Below are 21235 nucleotides of genomic sequence, written 5' to 3'. Positions count from 1 at the left end.
AGCTGGACAGCAGAGACTGAAACATGCGAAGCAGGCGATGGAAGATGAGTTGGAAGTAGAATGATATTGCTAAGGCTAGGGAGTCTCAAGTGTGAGAATGGGAAGAAAGATGGCAGTCTAAGCCGACTGGAAGGCTTCGCTGGCCTTTGCCTTTGCACGACGTTGCTCGATTGCGCTAGCGTCAGCAGGGGACGAGTCAAGGGTGACGGCGCTGTGTGAAGCCATGGTCTTGTCCTCGAAACTTTGCATGCCTCGCAGACCCCAACGACCGAGCATAGCCTTGTCTTCGTCCCAGGAAGAGGTTGGAGTCGTAAGCATGCGTTCGCCTGTGAAGATAGCGTTGGCTCCGGCGAGGAAAGCCATGGCCTGTTCGGACTCGGTGAACAGATGACGACCTGCAGCGAGACGAATGATGGAGCCAGGCAGGACGATACGAGCCGTAGCAACGGTGCGAAGCATCTCTTGGAATGTGATCGGCTTGTTCTGCTCCATGGGTGTACCGGGGATAGCGACAAGGGCGTTGACGGGGAAGCTTTCCGGATGCTCGGGAAGCGTACTCATCTCCCAGATGAGACCAACGCGATCTTCGTGCTCTTCGCCCAAGCCGAGGATGCCACCGGAGCAAACCGAGATGCCAGCCTCGCGAACGTTGGCGATGGTTCCAATACGGTCGTCGTAGCTGCGGGTGGTGACCACTTTACCGTAGTACTCGCGCGAAGTGTCGAGGTTGTGGTTGTAAGCGGTCAAACCGGCTTCCTTGAGCTGCTTGGCTTGCTCCGGAGTCAACATACCAAGCGTGGTGCAGACTTCCATGCCCATGCCACGGATCTCGCGGACCATGTCGAGGATACGGTTGAATCCGCGCTTGCGACCACCGACTTCCCTCCATGCAGCACCCATGCAGAAGCGCGTGCTTCCGTTGGCCTTGGCCTTGCGTGCTTCAGTGAGCACGGTTTCAAGGTCTTCGAGCTTGGAAGCGTTGGAAGGCGTTTCGTATTTAGAGGACTGAGAGCAGTATCCGCAGTCTTCGGAACATCCGCCCTCCTTGATGTTCATCAGGGTACAAAGCTGGACACGGTTGACAGGATGATGCATGCGGTGAACGTTGGCGGAGCGGAAGACGAGTTCAAGCAAGGGAGAGTCGTAGATCCGTTGCACTTCCTTGCGGGACCAATTATGTCGGATGGCGCCTTCGTTGCTTGGCAGAGAAGTAGCTGCTGTCGAAGCGGAGGCAACTGACAAAGAAGAGGCGACACCGCCGTTTGCGGCGACATCGTTCGGGTCGACCGCTGTTGCGCGTCCACGACACGAAGCCGGAGTAGGGCGTGCCGAAGCGACGGGTTGAGCACACTGTCGAGCGGAGGTGCCGATCAGGCCCGCCAAGGGACGGCCCAGATGGCCGGCGTTAGTCTGTCGAAGAAGCGACATTTTTGTCTCAGCCCTAGGGAACGTTGATGGAGGCCGATGAAAACAAGGCAGTGGTGGTGGTGGTGGTGGTGATGGTGAGAATCGTCGTGCTCGTATATGGCGAGCAAGCGTGCCGGGTATCGATGATGGCTGAATTCTTTGGAAGATAGACGTATAATACCGGCTCTTCAGACATACGTTCTTGCACGTTGCAGTTCACGATTGACTTGTGGTCTGTGTTATGTCTGGGAGAAGATTAGAAAAAGCCAAGCTTTCTGCGCCGCTTGGGCCTATTCAGTCGTGAGTGATTCCTCTCGTCCCTTGACTTATTCTCCATAGCCTGCCATTTGCCGGCAGCTGATCCAAAATCGCAGCAATTTGGATGGCTGCTCGATTCACGATTCACGGGTCACGATTCGTGATTCGTAGTTTGAGCGGCCGATAATCGTGAATCGCACGTCACGCCGATAACAGCTCTCCTTCTGGAGGCGACACAGTCGAAGCTCCGACGACATGTGTGATAGCTGTGATCGTCTTTCAACATCTGATGTTCATGTGACTCTTAATCGAAGGAACTGCACCCTCAATTGAGCGTGCGGTTGGCAAGGAGCAATCACGAATACTGCTTGCGAGAGTCTTCCAACGAAATGCAGTTCCTGTAATCCTGCGTAACGCGTATCTCGGCTTTGATGGGGCGCGGTTACTCCCCCCAAAATCTGAAAGCCATGCATGAGCCACGAGCTCGGCAGGTAACTAAGTTAGGTGTTATGTTTTCAGCAATATGCACATGCGAAACTTTGGGCCACAAACGTTTCGTACGAGAAAATCCGATCTTACTCGTGATTCAGTTCATTTTCGTGTTTCAACAAAAAATTCGAATTGGCCTGTGTTTCGTCAAAGATTTTTTTTCTTCGCTGCGGGCAACTCAGCAGTCACGAGTTTGGCCGTTTCTAAAGGACGTTGGCGCTTTGCGTCTCTCTGCTCACAAATTAATAAGTTGTTTTTCTTCGATCCAATCACGAATCGTAAGTTAAATCGTGAATGTAGGAGAGACGTGCAGACAGCACCCTGCAGCCACAAGTAAGAAATTTTTCCCTCCCTAGAGTCGTCACATTTTTTTCTTCCCCTTTTCTTTTTTTTGCCGTTGCCCCTTGTTTGCTGTTTCTAAAAGGCTGCTGAGCACCTCGCGACAGGTGGGCGTGTCAGTTGCATCAGCGCGCCCTTCTCCCCTTCTCTCAGCTCTACAACTACACGTCCTTGCTCAACTGTGCAAGCATCTCTGATCTCATCATCTCCTCCTTCCAATACCCCTTCACCCTTCCACAACCTTAACGAAATGTCTTACGGCGGATACAGCGGCGGCTCCGGTCGCGGTGGCTCCTATGGCGGTGGTCGTGGCGGCTACGGCGGTGGCTCTAGCAGCTACGGCAACGGTGGTAGCAGTTATGGTGGTGGCTCCTCATACGGAGGTGGCAGTTCGTATGGCAACGGAGGTGGCGGATACGGTGGTGGATACGGTGGTGGCTACGGCGGCGGCGACCGCATGAGCAACCTCGGTAGCAACCTTGGCGCTGTCGACTGGAACTCTGTCAACCTCGTTCCCTTCGAGAAGAACTTTTACGTCGAGGACCCCCGTGTCTCCAACCGCTCTGACAGCGAGGTCCAACAGTACCGCGCCTCCAAGCAGATGACCATTCAAGGTCAGAACGTGCCCAAGCCCGTCACTTCGTTCGACGAGGCCGGCTTCCCCGATTACATTCTCTCCGAAATTAAGAAGATGGGCTTCAGCGAGCCCTCGGCCATTCAGTCCCAGGCCTGGCCCATGGCTCTCAGCGGTCGTGACCTTGTCGCCATCGCTGAGACTGGTTCCGGTAAGACCATTGGCTTTGCGCTCCCCGCCATGGTTCACATCAACGCTCAGCCGCTCCTCAAGCCTGGCGATGGCCCCATTGCCCTCATTCTTGCTCCCACTCGTGAGCTTGCCAACCAGATCCAGGTGGAGTGCAACCGCTTCGGTGGCTCCAGCCGCCTCCGAACCTGCGCCGTCTACGGTGGTGTCCCCAAGGGTCCTCAGATCCGCGACCTCCAGCGTGGCGCCGAGATCTGCATCGCCACCCCTGGTCGTCTTATCGACATGGTGGACGCTGGCAAAACCAACCTTCGACGCGTCACCTACCTGGTCATGGATGAGGCTGACCGCATGCTCGACATGGGTTTCGAGCCACAGATCCGCAAGATTTTGCAGCAGATCCGTCCCGACCGACAGACGCTCATGTTTTCCGCCACCTGGCCCAAGGAGGTGCAACGTCTTGCGGGCGATTTCCTCAACAACTACGCCCAGGTTAACATCGGCTCCACCGAGCTTGCCGCCAACCACAACGTTAAGCAGATCATCGAGGTCTGCACCGAATTCGAAAAGAAGGGCAAGCTCATTGGTCACCTGGAGACCATCTCGGCCGAGAACGGCAAGGTCATCATCTTTACTAGCACCAAGCGTGTTGCTGATGACCTGACCAAGTTCCTTCGTCAGGACGGCTGGCCCGCCCTTGCCATCCACGGTGACAAGCAGCAACAAGAACGTGATTGGGTACTCGCCGAGTTCAAATCGGGTCGCAGCCCCATTATGGTTGCTACCGCTGTAGCATCTCGAGGTCTCGGTAAGTTTGATTTTCTCTGTTTCCTCCTCTCCCTCCACTCTCATCTCTCCCATTCCCCAGCCCTTTTCCCACGTCTGTACTCCCGATGCTTTTCCGCACTCCACCTTCCTTCTTTCGTCCCCGCCTTGCGAGATGATCTGGTGGCCTCTGGTTCGAGACCTTTGATAGAGTCACGCGAGCGATCTTTACGATCGTGTGACTCTTCGACCACCCCATTCCTCTTTCTTCTCCGCATTGCAATATTCCCAGTCGACAACACGCTGTCGTACGGTCCAAATCAGGTGCCCTTCGCTAGGTTCATCGGCATGTCAAAACACTCAACAGTGTTGCACGTCTTGCCAAAGAGGTAATTGTGGACATCACCTCGCCATCTCCTGATCATTGGAGTTTGCGAGGTTATGCGTTCATCTCCTTTTTGAATGCATGCCGATTTTGGCGTCTCATGTTTCTTCCAGCAACCATCAAGAGAAGCTCTTTTTTCGTCGTCAAGATTGCGTCTCGCAAACTATTATCAGCAAGATTCTTTCCTCCAGCGAAGGGGCCGGCTGCGTTACTACGCCTGCTAGTCTCTCTGCATGCCTTTACACATCTGCTGAAGTCGGTTCAGCTTTCTCAAGGTGTTGCTGCGCTGTAAATTCGCATGGAAAGGAAAGGAGTCGGGTGTCTCAGGCTTTGTCTGGTGCTCAAGATACCCGCTGATGAATAGGTGCTCATGGAGACTTGTGTCATGTTTTCGGTTTCGCCCAATGCCATTGTCTGCGATGATAGGCGCTGCTCTTCCCTCCCCGTTTCAGCTGCTCCATCTAGTTTACAGCATAGCAAGATGCCAGCTACTCGGCTACCGGATGAGACGGCCGCATACTCTATCGCAGATGCTGTTGAGCAGCTGATGTCACTGATGCTGCGCATTATCGCTCTGCGCACTCAAGTTCTTGTGTCGCGATGATCTCGACCCATGTTCGATGAAGCTTCTCTTTTTTGGTCAAGTAAGGAACGCCACCTCTGCGCGAACAAGGATCTGCTGTCAGCGGTGATGAGTGCAATACTCAATCACTGGTCACCGTTGCACACTATGTTGACAGGGTAGGACTACGACTGTTTCGGGAGACTGAAGGACGTGCGCAGGAGCGTAGCATAGCAAGCTTCCGACACGAAATTGTTGGGGGTGTAGCCATTGAAGGATTGTCTTTCAAAAGGCTGTGTTGTCTTGCAATGCTGTTCTGGCATGACTACAGACTTGATTGTCTGTGGAAGCCAGGACGTTTGTGCAGGTGTACGGGATGACAAGGTCATCCTCTTTTTGTATCGCGGTGGACTTCACCTTTAGCCCTGCAGGCTTGATTGCTAACTTTCGGATGCGATTGTCATCTTTTTGTTTTCCTTTCTATCATGTCGACGTACAACGGCGTTTGCGTTTCATTCTATGCAATGCGAACGTCGTTTTCAACTTCTTTTTCGCCCTTGTCTGGCTTTGGCTCGAACGAACCTCACGATTGCTTTGAACCGATGGCAAACCATGCAACCATGTTGGCAATTGTGGCTTTGTCTTTTGCTCTGCTGCTGATCTTTTCCCGACTCGTCCTTTGCGCGCTACAATCAACATTGGTCGCCCTCAGACGTCAAGGACATTTCTTATGGTAAGTTGAGGCTCGATGACTACCTCGTTAGCTCACCGGTCACGATTTCGCTGACTCGTTTCTTGTCTACGATTCTTATTGGATTTCGCAGTCATCAACTACGACTTCCCTACTAACACTGAGGACTACGTCCACCAGATTGGCCGTACCGGACGTGCCGGACGCACAGGTACGGCGTACACGTACTTTACGCCGGAGAACTCCAAGTCGGCGCGAGAGCTGATTGGCATCCTTCGCGAGGCCAAGCAAGAGATCCCTCGTGAGATTGAGGAGATGGGTCGCTTCGGTGGCGGAGGCGGTGGACGTGGCTTCCGTGGCGGTCGCGGGCGCGGTCGCGGCCGTGGCGGCTACGGCGGTGGAGGACGCACGGGAGCCAACTCGTTTGCCGTGGGCAATTCGAGGTGGTAAACGAGCTACGCTTTTGTTCGGAAGGTCGATCGTCGCACTCCTCGACCAGCATGAGTGATCTGCCTCGGTCGTGTTCTCGATCAAGATCCTCGATCAAGATCAAAAGCTCTTCGGCAGCGCTGCATGCCTTTGAGCATCACAACGAATACAGCTGACCTTTGATGGTCTCGCATTGTAAATTTATGCCAATCGTGAATCACGACTGAATGGCACGCTCACGTTTCGATCTGTTTATCATTGTCAAATATTTCAGTTGCCTTGCCTAATAGAATCTGTCAATTGCCCTTTTCCACGGTCTAGGATTGTGACCGGGTGTGTGTTTCGTGTATAGGTCTGAGTTGAACAGTCACGAGTCGTGAGTGAGATAAGACAGACGGCTCTTGTGTTAGAATTTGCACAGTCACGCGTTCGAACTTTGAGTTGAGAGTGTGGGAAAGCGTGAGCGTCTGTATCAATAATGTATGTTACTAGCAGCTGGCAAGCCTTTGCGGAATAGCATTTACGATTCGGAGACCGCCGAATCCTGAAGATCGACGAGGGAGGGTGAGGACTCGTGACTGGATGGTGTGATGGCTGCCGACCTTGCTCGAAAGCGTGCCGAGAGGCTACCCACAAGTGGTGAGTCTGTGGGTGTGGCTCTACGCTATACCTCGGATAAAGTGCCCAGACCATGTCACGATCAACTCACGACTGATCAAGGGTTCAGACTCACGACTCACGTTTCGCCTCACTCGCGACTTATCTTGGGCTGAGGAAACCAACAAAAAGCGTTGCTTGCGTGATGCAGGGACCCTTGATCTTGCCACTTTTTGGATCACGGATCACTCACCGTGTAACTTGATGAAATTTGACTTAACTTAGCTCGCCCGACACAGACAAGAGCGCAGTCAATTTGTGAATTAACAGCCGTGAGTGCTAAACTGACAGCACAAGTACAGTGACTTAGGCGCGCGTCACCAACTTGCCGCTAATTTATCACAGCATCCGTGTCCGTGTCCAGAGAGCCCTGTGATAATCACGAATCATTCATCTCGCTCCATTCACGATTCCCTGCTTGGCCGCAGCGTGCACAGGGGCTCTATCTTGACTTGCCACCTTCATCAGCGCTACCACATCCCCGACCCTTTCTGACGTCGTCAACCATACCGCCCCCGCCAGTTACTCAACAAACCAGCTCGTCTTCATTCCAAGTTGAGCTTCACAACCTACTCGGACGACACTAGCTTGTTGACTTTCGGCTGACATCGTGCTCGATCCGCCCTTTTCCACCGTTGTCTGCTTTAGCGATCCTGTCGCAAGCACTTATCCACTCACAATCCCCGCCTTCGGCTGCCAACACGTCGTCTGTTTGCAAGGTCGAAACGTTATAACTAGTCTATGCCTTAGTTCCCCTCGTGTGCCTTCGAGCCGATAGACGTTTGCCAGTCCCCACCATGCCGTCTTTGACCGACCTCGAGAATTTCATCGAGGACAATCTACCTCGCAACTTGCAAGAGCTGCCGCACAAGGTCTCCGTTTCTGTGCAAGAGTACTATCAAATCCTCTACGAACAGCTCAACAAGTATGGCCCTCCCATCCCGGATCTTCCCTCACTCCCCTCCTTGGACAGCTTCACCGGCAAAGTCACCGAGCTCGTATCGCCCGTTCCCGCACCTCCACTCGTGCCACCGCCTCCGCCTCCTACCAACCTGCAGCTGGTTCAAGCCTGGGCGCGAACCCATCGCACGGCCCTCGGCCTCGCCGGCGGTCTTCTCGTCGTCGGTTTGGGCACTAGCTATGCATACCAGGGCGGCTACATTGCACTCCCTTACCTAGGCAAGAAGCAAGTAGTCGGTCGAGGACGTACACGTCAAGTTCGCCTAAAGAACGGTGTTCGAAGAGAAGCCGTCATCGTGTTGGGAGCCGACACCCCGCTCGGTCGCTCACTCGCCCTGCACTTCTCTAGTCTAGGCTTCGTGGTGCTTGCTTCCGTCTCCTCTTCGGCAGCCCTGGCTCAGTTCGAGAACTTGATTCCACCAAGCTCTCGTGGTTACGTCAAAGCGCTCATCTTTGATGCCGACGATCCTTCCGGCTCGTTGCAGCCCTTCGTCAGAGCTCTCTCCTCCGCCCTCAGCCTGCGTTACCCGCTCACCAGTGCTGGCGATCCCTACGCTCGGCCAGGCGAGAACATCAACATCGCTGGCGTGGTGAACGCGCTCAGCTTTGTTGCGCCCGAAGACGATCCTAGCCTTTCGCGCAGTCTGTCTACCTCGGCTTCAGCTTCGCTGCTCGGTACACCCATCACCAAACTCGCGCCCTCTCCTTCTTCTGAGTTGCTCGACCGCCATGTTGTGGCTAGCTTGTGTGTTCTTGGTGCACTGATCCCGATGCTGAAGGCCTTGCCAAATCGTGCCGACCATACGGCCGAGTCGGACCCGGCTACGATCGTGACACTCGTCTCAAGCCCAGCTTCGCGCACTGCTCTGCCCCGTCAAGCGATGTGCTCGATTATCGCTCAGAGCGCTGCGGCCGGTGTGCAATCACTACGACGTGAATGCGAGGAAGACTCGTTCCACTCCAAAACCGCAAGTAATAGCAAACTGCCTTCTGCTATGAGTAGCTACTCGGGCAGCAGCTCGACATCTCGAAAGGCATCAAACTCTCGCGCCAACCTCAAGCAGAGAGATGTTCGTGTCACGATGGTCGAGGTGAATTCGGGATCGGTTCTCGGAGATCCCACCATGGCTGCAAGCGCCCACTCCAACGAAGCCACGACCAGCTCGCCAAGCGCAAATACCTCACTCAAGTCGCCGTCGCGCCCCAGTTTTGGCCGGTCACCATCGTCGTTGGTGGGTTCCTTATGGCATCACAAATCCCCCTCTTCAGCTCCTGTATTGAACAAGGTGGCCAACCTCATGCTTAGCACCAAGCGGAGACTGCGTCCCAGCTACACTGTCGGAACACACAGCTTCTCTGCTTACTGGCTCACTGTCAGTCAAGTACTGCTCGCCATTGTGCCCACAGGCATCGTCGATTTTGCGCTTGCCTTGAGCAGGCAACTCGCCCTGCGTAGGGCTGGTCTCGTCGGCAGGGCTGAACACGCTTTCCTTCCGTGGAATTGGAGCAAGACCTCTGGCGGTCGAGGTGACTCTGCAAAGTCACAACCCGGCGCAGCCAAGCGGCCCATCGCTGGCCCGGGCCCTGGTCCGGCATCCGCTGCTCACTCTCGTGCTTCGCTTTCCAAGAAGCCCAGCCCGCTGATCTACGAGATCCGAGATTCGGACGCGCAAAGCCTGCCCGAAAGTGAGCGCTCATCTGGAGTCGGCTCTGGCATCCCCAGCAGCGTGCCTTCCTCGGCATACGGCGATAATGATGCCGATGCAGACGCGTACGCCGAGGAAGAAAGCGGTGTCTCTAACACGCACAGTCCTTACTTTGGATCGTCGCGACCCATGCAATCGTCGCAGGCGGACCTGTCGGCGTCCAACGCTGGCCTCAGCGACGTGCGCTCCACCACGTCCATGCCCACCAATTTTGACCGTGAACCCTGGACAGGCGCGCCCAGCAGCAGTGGCGCAAGCAGCCGTGCTCCCTACCCGCCAGCCATACACCATCACTCTGCCAACGCTTCTGAGAATGAAGATCGGGATCATGGTCCAGATTCTCCGCTGGGCACTAGCTGGATCGCTTTGGGTGAGAGCCAGCATTCGAGCACGTCGAAATAGGCTCAGGATGCATGCAAGCATCGCTGCTTGAGACGCGGATGACATCAACGAGTTTGCATTCAGCTTGTACGTATTATTCAGCATTGGTCTTGTGGTCTTGTGCTTTTCGCAATTCTCAGTTGCTCAGTTGTGGCTGTTTCCAATGAGATCAGAGAGAGGAAGAGAGAGGAAGAGAGAGAGAGAGAGAGAGAGAGAGAGAGAGAGAGAGAGAGAGAGAGAGAGAGAGAGAGATGGGCGGTGGAGGTGAGGGCAACGCTAATCTGCTTGGAGCGGGAATGCCAAATGCCTGTCGACAGAGGAATGTACTGAGATAGGTTCGGCAATAGAGTGAGAATTGTAAGGAGATGGGGGGAGAATACAGAAGAAAAGCACGAGCAAAACCGACTAAGATTACTCGGTAGAGTAGGCAGACTCGTGGATGTTGACGGCACGACCGGAAGGGTCGGCGGCACAGCCCCAATCGGCTCTAGGGATCCAACGGACGGCTGTGGAAGCTGCCGCCTCGGATGGGAACCAACTCTCGAAAATCTCGCGGATCATATAGGCCTCCTTAGTATCCGGGGTATCGTTAGGATACCTCTTTGCTCGTTCCTGGAATTTTTCATCCGAGACAGTCTTTTCGGCATGGTCCTTAATGCCGTCAATCCACGAGTAACCCACACCATCCGAGAATTGCTCCTTCTGACGCCACAGAATGTCCTCGGGCAAGTACGGCTTACGAGGCGCCGACGCCGAGAGCATACTGCCACTTCCGTCACCACCAGCTTCAATGTCGTCCGGAATCACATCAAATGCCTTTCGCAAAATGTACTTTTCCATGCGCGGACGACCATCAGCATCCACCTGCTGGAGTGAGCCCTTGCTAAACATCTTGTCTGCAGCATCCGTGTTCATGGCCACATCCAGGAACGCCTTGTCGAGGAATGGCACACGCGCCTCGAGTCCCCAAGCCATGGTACTCTTGTTGGCACGAAGACAGTCGGCGGTGTGCAGGTTCTTGACACGGCGCACACACTCCTGATGGAACGAAGTCTTATCAGGAGCAGCGTGGAAGTAGAGGTAGCCACCGAAAATCTCGTCGGATCCTTCACCGGAGAGCACCATCTTGACGCCCATCGCCTTGATCTTGCGCGAGAGCAGATACATGGGTGTCGACGCACGCACCGTGGTGACATCGTACGTCTCGAGGTGGAAAATCACGTCGGCGATGGCGTCCAAACCCTCCTGAACGGTAAACGTGTACTCGTGGTGCACAGTGCCGAGGAACTGGGCGGCTTTGCGTGCCGCGATCAAGTCGGGCGAACCAGGCAGACCAATAGAGAACGAGTGGAGTCGTGGCCATGCGGCGAGGTTCTCGACCTCGTTGTCGGCATCCTCGTCAAGGCCCACGGGGAGCTTGGCGCCGTTAGCATCGCCAGCTGGCGTAGTGAGACCACGAGAACGTCGAGCCTGTCGCTCCTCCCACTGCTTGCGTTGAAGGTCGGCCATCTTGTCCGTCTCTCTCGCTGCGATCGAAGCGATGAGCGACGAGTCGAGACCACCTGACAAAAGCACACCATAAGGCACTTCGGACATGAGACGCTTGCGGACAGCCTTTTCGAGCGCCTCACGGATCTGCTTGAGATCGGTGGGGTTGGTGGGGATTGTGGCACCCTCAGCATCGCCGTCGAGCCAGCTGGGCGTGTAGTAGCGAACAGTCTCTTTTCCTTCGGGCAGGGACGAGTCGTAAAAGTGGCCGGGAGGGAAGGAACGGATGCGGTCGCATTCTTCGTGGATAGCCTTGAGCTCGGAGGAAAAGTAGATTGCGCCAGGGTACTTGTAGGAAGCACCCTGGTACAATGTGGTGATACCGATGGGGTCACGAGCAGCAATGACTCGGTGTGGAGTGGTGGTGGTGTCGAGCAGAATGAAAGAGAACATGCCGTCGAGCATCTTGACAAAGTCGGAGCCGTGCTCGCGGTAGAGATGCAGAATGACCTCGCAATCGGATTCTGTCTTGAATTCGGCGTTCTGATCCTTCAAGTTCTTGCGCAGCTGTCGATGGTTGTAGATCTCACCGTTGACAGCGAGGATGAGCTTGCCATCGGTGGAAACGAGAGGCTGGGCGCCTGTTGAGATACCTACAATGGCCAGACGCTCGTGGCAGAGGATGGAACCCTTGGATCCCTCCTCCTGGGTAACGACACAGCCGGACCAGTCGGGGCCACGGTGACGAATGCAGCGCGACATGTTGAGCATCTTGCCGCGATACGCCGGAGCGTCTGGGTGGTGGATACATCCGAGAATGCCACACATTTTGGGTTTTGGGTAATGCTGCTAGCGTGGATTGGTCGGAGGAAGGGATCAGGATTGCTGTTCGCTGTTGAGACGTTGTTTTGCGCTGTGGTTCGTGTGCTTACGAGGTTGCGTAGCTGAGCAGCAAATCGAGATGCGTGAGGGAAAGATGGCAAGGTGGGTAGATATCGTGTGAGTGCGCGCTTATAAGAGCACATCTCTGATCAACCAACAGATCTTCCAACGAATGACAGATTAGCTGATGACTCGTGACTCGCTTGCTTGCTAACCCCCTCTCTGCCTGGTAGCCTGCATGGCAGCTGTGAACCAAGGCCGGATCTTGGACAATTTTCGACCAACCAGAACACGCGTTTGGACTGACGATCCAACTCACTCTCACGACTATGGCTTAGGGTTGGTAACTCACTCACTCAAATCACTCACTCGTGACTTGTGACGGCTTCTTCCTTTCACGTTTAGCTGTGTGGCGGCCGCTTTTTCCTTTTTTTCTTCTTTTTTTTTTCTTCTTTTTGGTCTTCTTCCTGAATCATCCGCGCCCATTCGTGATTCTCAAAGTATCCGCCGTTCGTTATCTTCGAGGCTTGCCCACCAGTCAATATCGACTCGTGACTTGGCCTTTGCACATCACGCATGCGATGCGTCGAGCGAATTTCCCGCTCCGAGTCACACAGTAACGCGCCCGCTTATTTGGCTGGGGTCGTGAACACGCAATTTAGCCATTTAGCCAGGCCTTGTTACATTACGATTCACGATTTCTGCGCACGATTTGCCTCATTATTAAAGAAACTCAGACCTCAGAACAGCCCCGCCACAGACTGTGATATTCTATCACCCCGTGCTTATCCTGCCAACACAGACGTGCACCTGCCCGATCAGATGCCTGATACCCGATTTGACATTTAAAATCTCGAAGCCCGACTTCCCGACTTCCGAGCTGCTCCACCAAATTTCTTTGAGCTTTCGCTTTCTTCTCGAGTAGTTCAGTTTACTGTGTGAGAAACCCTGGAACTTGCGCCTCCGCCCTCTAGCACCCGTTCAACCAAAGGCTCGTAAGCAATCCGAGTCCAGCTCATATCTTTCCTTCACCGACAAAGATCCTTCAATCTCTCTCTCTCTCTCTCTCTCTCTCTCTCTCTCTCTCTCTCTCTCTCTCTCTCTGTGTGTGTGTGTGTAAAGCCCTGCCGCCAGGCCTCCACGTGACTCAGATGGCGTCTTCCTCCTCGGCTGCGTCGTTGTTCGCGACAGAGTGCCTTCTTTACTCGACCGCATCCTCATCAACTCTTGTGGGATCCATGGGCCTCACAACAGTCGCAGCTCCTTCTTCCACCTCGGCACTTTTCACGTTCAAAGGTGTCTCGGATCCAGCGTTTCACTCTGTCACGGTAATTCCTACTTCGCCAAACCCGGCCATCTCTGGCACTGGTGGTCTCATCTTTCAGCTCGAGAGCAACAAGGCCGCGCTCAACATTTTCTCATGGCAGCGAGATCATCTCTTGCAACGCATCATTCTTCCTTCCAAACTCTCGTGCATCGCCTGCTCTCCCAACGGCGACCTCGTAGCCGGTGGTTCGTTTGACGGTCGCATCTTACTCTGGCAGATAGCCACGGGAGACCTGCTTGCCTCCTTTGACGCTCACTATCGCTCAGTCACAGTGCTTAAATGGACTTGCGACGGTGCTGGTCTCTTGACAGGATCCGAAGATGCAAGGATTCTTGTGTGGAGTCTTGCAGGTCTGCTGGCTCCGCACGACCAGACCAGCTCTTCCATCACCAGCTCGGAACACAACCCAGCACCATACTGCACACTCGCCGACCACAATCTGGCCATAACCGACCTTGACATCTCGAGCGGCCGCTTTCCGCACCAAGCCATGGTGCTCTCGAGCTCTAGCGATGCGAGCGTTAAACTCTGGGACCTCCGCACTAGGAGCCTTCTGAGCACCTTTGTCTTCGAACAGCCCATTCACAGGGTTGTCTTAGATTGCACCGAGCGCTTCTTCTTTGCAGCCACCGCACCGACCTCTTCAGACAACCTCGTCTACCGTATCGACCTCTTTCGCAAGCGCGACGCGTCTAGCAGGATGGTCGAAACCAAGCAAGCTACTACAGGCTCTCAATTCGATTTTGTTACCGACGAGCTCAGAGGTGCATCCTCTGTCGAGGCACATGGCTTTGGCTCGGCCGCTGGACCGACAACAGAACGCATTCCGTCGGCGAGAGATGTGGCGCATCGAGCAGAATCCAATGGATCCAGCATCATCTCGATTCGTGAACCCATCTCCAGCATGTGTCTGTCCACCAACTCTACCTCGCTTCTAGTTGGAAGTGTTGCCGGCAATCTGTTTGTGATCGACGTGTCCAACTCTCAGGTTGTTCGCACAGTGTCGCTGCTCGGAAACGCAAAGGTCAGCGCTATTTCCGATAAGAATGCCGTCACCAATTTGATGGTTCTTCCCAAGCCTCGCGATCTGCTCGGACATTGGGAGACTCTTTCCTCATCAGGTACAGGGTCTTCCATGAGTGGTTCAGGCGGAGTGGGTGGTGCTGGCGCTCCTGTCGGCATCCCTGTTCGACCGATTGCCTCGAGTTTCGGCCATCATGTCCTTGCGTCAGAAGAGGACCGACTGTCGAAACCATATCTCACGCGCATCTCGGGTAACAAGACGACCTTGGCTTTCGATGAGCACAACGTCGACAGTTTCATCGATCCCGAATGGGACAGCCATCTCGTATCGAGCGAGCTTCTCGGCAGATCCACATCGGCCTTACTTTCGCCCTCCCAAACCCAATCGGGAGCTCCGCCAAGCACGTCCGCAATCCACGCACAGGCCGCGCTAGAGGCAGAAAGACTCCAACGAGAGAACAAACTGCTGCGCTCGCAATTGCATCAAGCCAAAGCAATCAACGACGAGATGTGGTCTCGCCTCGTACAGGATCGTCTCTCAGTCAACCAGGTCGATAGCGAATGATGTGCAATCTTGTCGGAGGTAGAATGAATCTCAATTGATACCACAAGCACCTCACCCACCCACACTGACTTGGAATAGTCAAACGTTCACAGCATCAAGCATGGCCAGGATGCGTAAGAATTGAATGAGAGAAACACGAGTGTCCATGCGAGAAAGCGAAGCAACCAGATGGCTGCGGTCATTGGCAAGCGATAAGAACTAGCAAGTTTTTGTCAACAAGGAAATACATGCGACGCAGTGCGCCAGTTTAGAGAGCAAACGCCGCAGCGCCGATAGCGACGAGACCAGCAAGGCCAACCGAGATGGTGAGGCTCGAGGCACTCGAAGCAGCACCCTGCGTGTTGGAGGAGCTTCCGGAGCTCGAGCTGCCGCTGCTCGAGCCCGAGCCCGAGCCCGAGCCCGAACCCGAGCCCGAACCCGAGCCTGAGCCGGTGCCGGAGCCTACGTTTGTGGAAACAGCACTGTTGGTGACCCTGGTCATGGACGAGGCGCTGTTAGTCGAGGCCGAAGAGTCAGTAGCAGCGCTCGAGGCGGCTGACGACGATGAGGTCTCGACCGAAGAGGTGCTTGCCGAAGCGGATCGGGCGAGAAGACCGTGACCGATGGTGCTCACCGAGGAGCACTGACTGCTCGAAGGAGCGGGGTGAGCTGGAGGCGTAACCGGGTCACCCTGGCGGAAGGTTGAGCCGCTGTAGATACCCTGCAGCTGGCCAATGTCACCATCGCATGTCTCGAAAACACCCGGTTCGTAGTTGGCAGGGATGTTCCATCGGCAGCCCATGACATCGTAGATGTGCTCGCACTGGGCAGCAGCGCGCTCACCCCAACAGGCACGCAAGCAGAACTGGTTGTACGACATAAAGTTGGTCCACTCGCTAACAAAGAATGGCTCGCCGTTCGAGGCCGGGTTCGCCGTGGTGTAGACAATACCACCGATCGGGTTGCCCAAGTCATCAGCACCGTGAGGGTCGAATTCTCCTCCATCGTCACCGTCAGGGATCAAGATGCTGGTAAAGTCACCCACACCGGTCACCTGAACGTAATCCCTGGTCCTGACAAAGTGAGCACCCTGGATGGTGCCGTCAGGAATCAGACGAGTGCCGTGTCGGTCGGTAGTACAGTAGGCGACACCTGATCGCTCCTTCTCACCAACGGTACCATACTCGGCAGGAGCCCAGAGACAGAAGTCCTCGAGCGAGTTGATCCACGCCGTCTGGCACTTGGAGTCCTGGTTCCATGTGTTGCGCGCACACGTGTTGTAACCCGACTGAGGCTCTCCACCGGGCTGCCCACCCTCGCCGGACTCGATGCGGTTGGCTCCCATGTACTGATCGGGAAGTTGCGAGAAGGCGTACGTAGCCTTGGGCTGCCATTGCGTCCACGACTTGGTGGGCTGATTGCGATTCAAGTCGGTGGTGGCACGAGGATCAGGGCCGTTTCCGGTGCCGGTAGGCTGCTGAGCAGAGGCGCCGCTGGCGAGCAAAGCCGAAACGAGCGCTACGGTGAGCGTGAGTTTGGTCATGGTGTTGAGAGAGATGCTTTCCTGCTCTTGTTGATCTCGAAAGGTGAAGAGGCTGGACTATGTACAAGGTGGAAAGGTGGAAAGGTGGAAAGGTAGATGGATAGATGGATAGATAGATGGATAGATAGATGGAAGGGGCGTAGATGACAGCAACGAAAGCCATGAGATTTTCCATCAGTTCAGGCAGGCATCATATACTTCTGTCTACACCTGCAGACAGTACTTTGTTAGGATAGGGGACGTGCAAGCGAACAAGGCTGTGCCAAGATTGACGAAAACAGCACGCCGGAGCATAAGCCGCCTGCCTGCTAGACTAGAAACAACAGGACGCCAAGATCCGATGCTGGTCACAGCGAGAGCTATCGAACTGGATAGAGGAGAGAGACCCTCTGTTGCATACCCGCCGCACGCGAGCTCACCCTGGATCAGCAAGGAGTTGGCCACGCTCTACGCTCTGCTGACCAGTAGAGGCGGACAACTAGTCTGAGACTCGGCAGCAGACGTGCAATGATGTGAGAGAATGTTCTCCGCCCCCAGACGCAATGGATGCAACAGTGAATGCACGACGGATCGGCAGCTGAAGGTCGGCGTCTCGCACCTCTGATGGTCGCTGTAGACCAGGGCAAGGGTTTCAGCGTGGTATTAGGTAGTGCAAGCCGATTTTGCCCAAAAGCTTGGCACAGGACACGACTACTTTGCATGCACTTAGACATCCTACCCTCTTTCTCAAGTTGCCAGTGTCACCTCTCCCACAGTGTATCCACTTTATCAATACTGTTATCACAGTCTCACCGCAAGTGGCAGTTGAGCTTTTGAGGATTCGCAGCTTCAGCAAAACAAAGAAGGCTTGCACATCACGGTAGATATCAAGACTCAAGTTCACCCTGCGATTCATGATTGTGAGGTTCGAATCGAGATCTTGGCAGACACATCCAGGCTGATCGCGGCAGTTCAAGCCAGAGGGAATCAAGATTGGATGGAAGTACTGCTGCTTTGCTTGGCGCACTGTTTGACAAACAGAGAGAGCATTTTGAGTCTTGGCCTGTTTAGCAGCCAGTCGTGAGTTGGTCACCAGCGCGCTTTGAATTCACGCTCGACGCGAACGTGAACGTTGAACGTTGGCAGGCTTGTTTTTTCTTTTCGCTTTGCTATGTTTTGCAGCAAATTTTCTCTTGGCTGAGGTCTTGGCAGACGCTTGGCAAAACACACACACACACACACACACACACACACAAATCGTGAATCACGAATGCGACGCCAACGTGCAACTGTCCTGGTTCGCCAAGCTCTCACACATCTCGAATCCAACCGACTCCGCGTCCGGGGCTTGGCATACAGTTGATGGCTTTGATTTGCGTCTCCCTGCATGGCCTTCCATTCCATCCCGACTCACACGCTCAGCGCTTCGAGCGCTGTAAGCTCATCTACCCGATGATCCTTCTCTACGATCCTCGTCCGATTCATTCTAGTCGACTTGTCTTTCAAATTGAGGAATGTGTGCAGATCACGAAACATGCAGTCTCGGACGTTGGTCATGGGGCGGTGGCGCCACGTGAGCACGAACTTTAGATGTTACGTTTTTGAAGCCACCTGCGAGCCCGAGATCCGCATCCTCACGCCTGCCCTGCACCTCCACTTTCTCTGAGAATCGTGAATGTCATGTTTCACTGCTGGAAGCTTCTTCTCCTAAGCGGCCCTCTGTCGTACACCTGCCTGTCCTATCTACTGCGCACATCGATTACATTGGCAACACGTCGATAGTTCGCAGCTTTGCATAGCTTCGTTCAGTTGTTGCCTGCTCTCGGTGGCTAGCTTGTCGATGCCCTCGAGATGCCTTCTAAGTCCCGAGCGATAGCCATGGCGGTCGAGTCCTTCTGTTCGACCACGCTGAGAAGGAGCAGTCGCAGGTCCATAACAGCTAATGTCCCTGATTCAAGCAGAGTCTCAATCTCGGGCTCAGCATTTAGCTCTACAGCTGATAAGTCTTCATCACCACCAGCAAAGCGAGCACGCGTCAAAGCCGAGTCTGCAGAGTATGTTCGGCACACGCCAAGCTCCTCGCAACAACCCTCCCCCGGATCACGTAGCAAGACCACCATCAAATCTGAGGAACAATTCGACCCAGTCATAGAAGAAGAGATCGAGGATGCAGTGGCGAACACAAAGCCCTCTCCTCGAAAGCGGCGGCGAACGAAGAAGGAAGCAGATGAGCATGACGAAATGTTTCCACCACGGCCGTCTCCGCTTTCGTCTCTGTCGAATGGAGAGCATAGTCGTGGAGACAGAAGAGGAAGTGGGCTCTTCATCGGTGCGCACATTAGCTCAGCAGGCGGTGTAGAGAATGCACCGCTCAATGCGCTTAGGATCGGCGGCAACGCTTTTTCCTGCTTTGTCCGACCCAAGATGCAGTGGGCATCGAATCCGATCCGCGACACATCTGCCGAACAATTCAAGCAGCACGTTATGCAACACAGCTTCATGCCCGCCGCTTTGAGCGTCAAGAAGGAGCAAGACATCGAACAAGAGACTCATCGATTGTCTGACGTTGAAGAATACGGTTATGTCGTACCGCACGGTTGCTATCTGGTCAACCTCGCGAATCCCGACGAGAGCAAACGCGAAAAATCTTTCCAAGCATTCATAGACGACCTGCAACGCTGTGAACAGCTCGGTATTCGACTCTTCAATTTTCATCCTGGGTCCATGACCGTTGCCTCGATATATGGAGAAGAACCTCCCGACGTTGGACCGCGGTCGGAAGTTCGAGCTGCCAAAGCGGACGCGTGCGCTCTAGTAGCATCCTACATCAACCGCGCTCACTCACTCACTTCGTCGGTCATCATCTTGATCGAGAACATGGCAGGGTCCAAAAACGACACGATCCTCGGCTCGTCGCTCGCCGATCTCGCTTCGATAATATCTGGCGTCCAGGACAAGTCCCGCGTAGGAGTATGTATTGATACATGCCATGCGTTTGCAGCCGGATACGATCTCACGACACCAGCCGCCTACGCCACTTTCACCGAGCTCATCGACTCAAAAATCGGATGGCAAACCGTACGAGCTTTCCATCTCAACGACTCAAAGTTCCCCCTAGCATGCAAACGAGATCGGCATGCCAACATCGCTCGAGGCCATATAGGCCTTGGTGGGTTTTGGAACATTGTCAATGACCAGAGGTGGAACGGTATCCCGTTGATTCTAGAGACTCCTGCATTGGGTAATGCTATCGCCGCATATCCGAGCAAACAAGGCATGGTCAAGATGCATCAAGTGTGGAGTTTTCAGATTCAAGCTCTATATGCGCTGAGGGATACCAAGTGGGGCGAGTGGAAGTTGGCCGAGCAATGGTTGCAGAAGGCCGATCGAGTGGTGGAGGAAGCCGAGAAGCTTCACTTAGCGAAAAAAGGAGCCAAAAGTTGTAACAAGCTTCCAAAATCCAAGACCAAGAAGAAGAAAGACAAAAACGACCAAGCGGATAGCGGATAGCGGATAGCGAGCTCAGCTCTGATGAGTGATGCACACGGCTGGGATGCGTTGCAACCGTTTCGACTCGCATTGCCAACGCCAGGCGATGAGTATGCACTCTTCCGTCCGCTTCAGGGGATCAAAAACCTAGCAATGAACACTGTATAGAGCGCGTGATGATACGACCTCCACGGATCTCTCAACACTGAGTACGACGCGTTCATGGCGCCCAACACCCATCTCGGCCGGAAGACGCACACAAGAACCAATGCGGTCTTGGTCACTTGTACCGTCCAGTCCTTCTTGCCTCGCTGCGTGATGATTTCCGCTGCTATCTCGCCACATCTCACCGCTAGCTTCTTGAACGAATCGACCGCCGACAGAAACGTGTCGTACACTTGCTCTGGATCCGATCGTGGTACCTCGCCGTTTTCCACTGCTAGTTCGCGCCTTGTGGGACGCGGTGTGAAGCGCGATCTGTGCCGAGGAACGTGGTTGTACGGCGTCGATCGTGGCGTCGGAGGCGGCATACCAAGATGTGAACCGAAAGGTGAGGGTGGTGTTGGGAGGTTCGACAGCCTTTGACGAGAGCCTCTGTTCCTCTTTCGTCGACCTGGCCGAGCTTGATCTCCGTAGCTATTGGTTGGGCTTTCAACGTCGAAAACTTTGGCAAGAGGAAACTCGGCCCTTGAGTCGAAGGATGCCGGTGAAGACAATTCTTGTTGCGAAGCAGGAGGCGGAGGAGAAGAGTGGCAGGTAGGCGTTTGAGTTGCTGTGGACGAGGTAGATGGTAGAGAGAGCATCGTTAGCATCACTTGTAGCGTCTCGAATTTACAAAGCTTCAGATCTCTGGGTGCCTCCATCCTAGAGCAAGAGCTTGACATGAAGATCTCGTATGAGGAGCTAGCTGTAGCAACACTCATCGCTTAGAGCGCTTTCGGAGCAAATAAATACCTCTTCGCAGCCTTCGACTTGGATCTTTACAATCCCCGGTATGCTCCTAGTACTCGAAGAAGTCGCATAACACAAAGGGGTTTTCTTGGTATCCTGCGGATTCTCGTCGGGGATTTGATCAGTTATTTGACATGTCGTCTTGTGTGATGTGCCAGACTCACGCTTGGATCTACAAGCGGCTGATGCTACTGCATATGTACGTGGATACGTCTCG

At 54.4% G+C, this 21235-nt stretch overlaps 8 protein-coding genes across 8 annotated transcripts; 4 read left to right on the top strand and 4 right to left on the bottom strand.

Annotated features, from left to right (window-relative positions):
- Positions 1-117: 117 nt before the first annotated feature.
- UMAG_00315 (putative biotin synthase) lies at positions 118-1428 on the bottom strand (the record flags this gene model as incomplete). Its single annotated transcript, XM_011387919.1, has 1 exon — positions 118-1428. One exon carries the CDS (start codon positions 1426-1428, stop codon positions 118-120), a length of 1311 nt encoding a protein of 436 aa, XP_011386221.1.
- Positions 1429-2743: 1315 nt separating this feature from the next.
- On the top strand, positions 2744-6109 carry UMAG_10095 (putative DEAD-box ATP-dependent RNA helicase DBP2; the record flags this gene model as incomplete). Its single annotated transcript, XM_011388351.1, has 3 exons — positions 2744-4064; positions 5681-5701; positions 5793-6109. 3 exons carry the CDS (start codon positions 2744-2746, stop codon positions 6107-6109), a joined length of 1659 nt encoding a protein of 552 aa, XP_011386653.1.
- A 1433-nt stretch (positions 6110-7542) lies between these two features.
- Positions 7543-9813, top strand: UMAG_10094 (uncharacterized protein; the record flags this gene model as incomplete). The annotated part of the gene is made up of 1 exon (XM_011388350.1): positions 7543-9813. The coding sequence occupies one exon, from the start codon at positions 7543-7545 to the stop codon at positions 9811-9813; it is 2271 nt and encodes a 756-aa protein (XP_011386652.1).
- Positions 9814-10203: 390 nt separating this feature from the next.
- On the bottom strand, positions 10204-12108 carry UMAG_00311 (putative asparagine synthase (glutamine-hydrolyzing) 2; the record flags this gene model as incomplete). Its single annotated transcript, XM_011387918.1, has 1 exon — positions 10204-12108. One exon carries the CDS (start codon positions 12106-12108, stop codon positions 10204-10206), a length of 1905 nt encoding a protein of 634 aa, XP_011386220.1.
- Positions 12109-13313: 1205 nt separating this feature from the next.
- On the top strand, positions 13314-15077 carry UMAG_00310 (chromatin-binding/pre-rRNA-processing protein IPI3; the record flags this gene model as incomplete). The annotated part of the gene is made up of 1 exon (XM_011387917.1): positions 13314-15077. The coding sequence occupies one exon, from the start codon at positions 13314-13316 to the stop codon at positions 15075-15077; it is 1764 nt and encodes a 587-aa protein (XP_011386219.1).
- A 247-nt stretch (positions 15078-15324) lies between these two features.
- UMAG_00309 (uncharacterized protein) lies at positions 15325-16599 on the bottom strand (the record flags this gene model as incomplete). Its single annotated transcript, XM_011387916.1, has 1 exon — positions 15325-16599. The coding sequence occupies one exon, from the start codon at positions 16597-16599 to the stop codon at positions 15325-15327; it is 1275 nt and encodes a 424-aa protein (XP_011386218.1).
- Positions 16600-18429: 1830 nt separating this feature from the next.
- UMAG_00308 (uncharacterized protein) lies at positions 18430-20088 on the top strand (the record flags this gene model as incomplete). Its single annotated transcript, XM_011387915.1, has 1 exon — positions 18430-20088. The coding sequence occupies one exon, from the start codon at positions 18430-18432 to the stop codon at positions 20086-20088; it is 1659 nt and encodes a 552-aa protein (XP_011386217.1).
- A 110-nt stretch (positions 20089-20198) lies between these two features.
- UMAG_10093 (uncharacterized protein) lies at positions 20199-20870 on the bottom strand (the record flags this gene model as incomplete). The annotated part of the gene is made up of 1 exon (XM_011388349.1): positions 20199-20870. One exon carries the CDS (start codon positions 20868-20870, stop codon positions 20199-20201), a length of 672 nt encoding a protein of 223 aa, XP_011386651.1.
- Between the last annotated feature and the right edge of the window lie 365 nt (positions 20871-21235).

Source organism: Mycosarcoma maydis, chromosome 1 (assembly GCF_000328475.2).
Source record: "Mycosarcoma maydis chromosome 1, whole genome shotgun sequence".
Classification (NCBI taxonomy): Eukaryota; Fungi; Basidiomycota; class Ustilaginomycetes; order Ustilaginales; genus Mycosarcoma; species Mycosarcoma maydis.
Note: the sequence above shows the minus strand (reverse complement) of the source record. Positions and strands in the feature narration are given on the sequence as shown.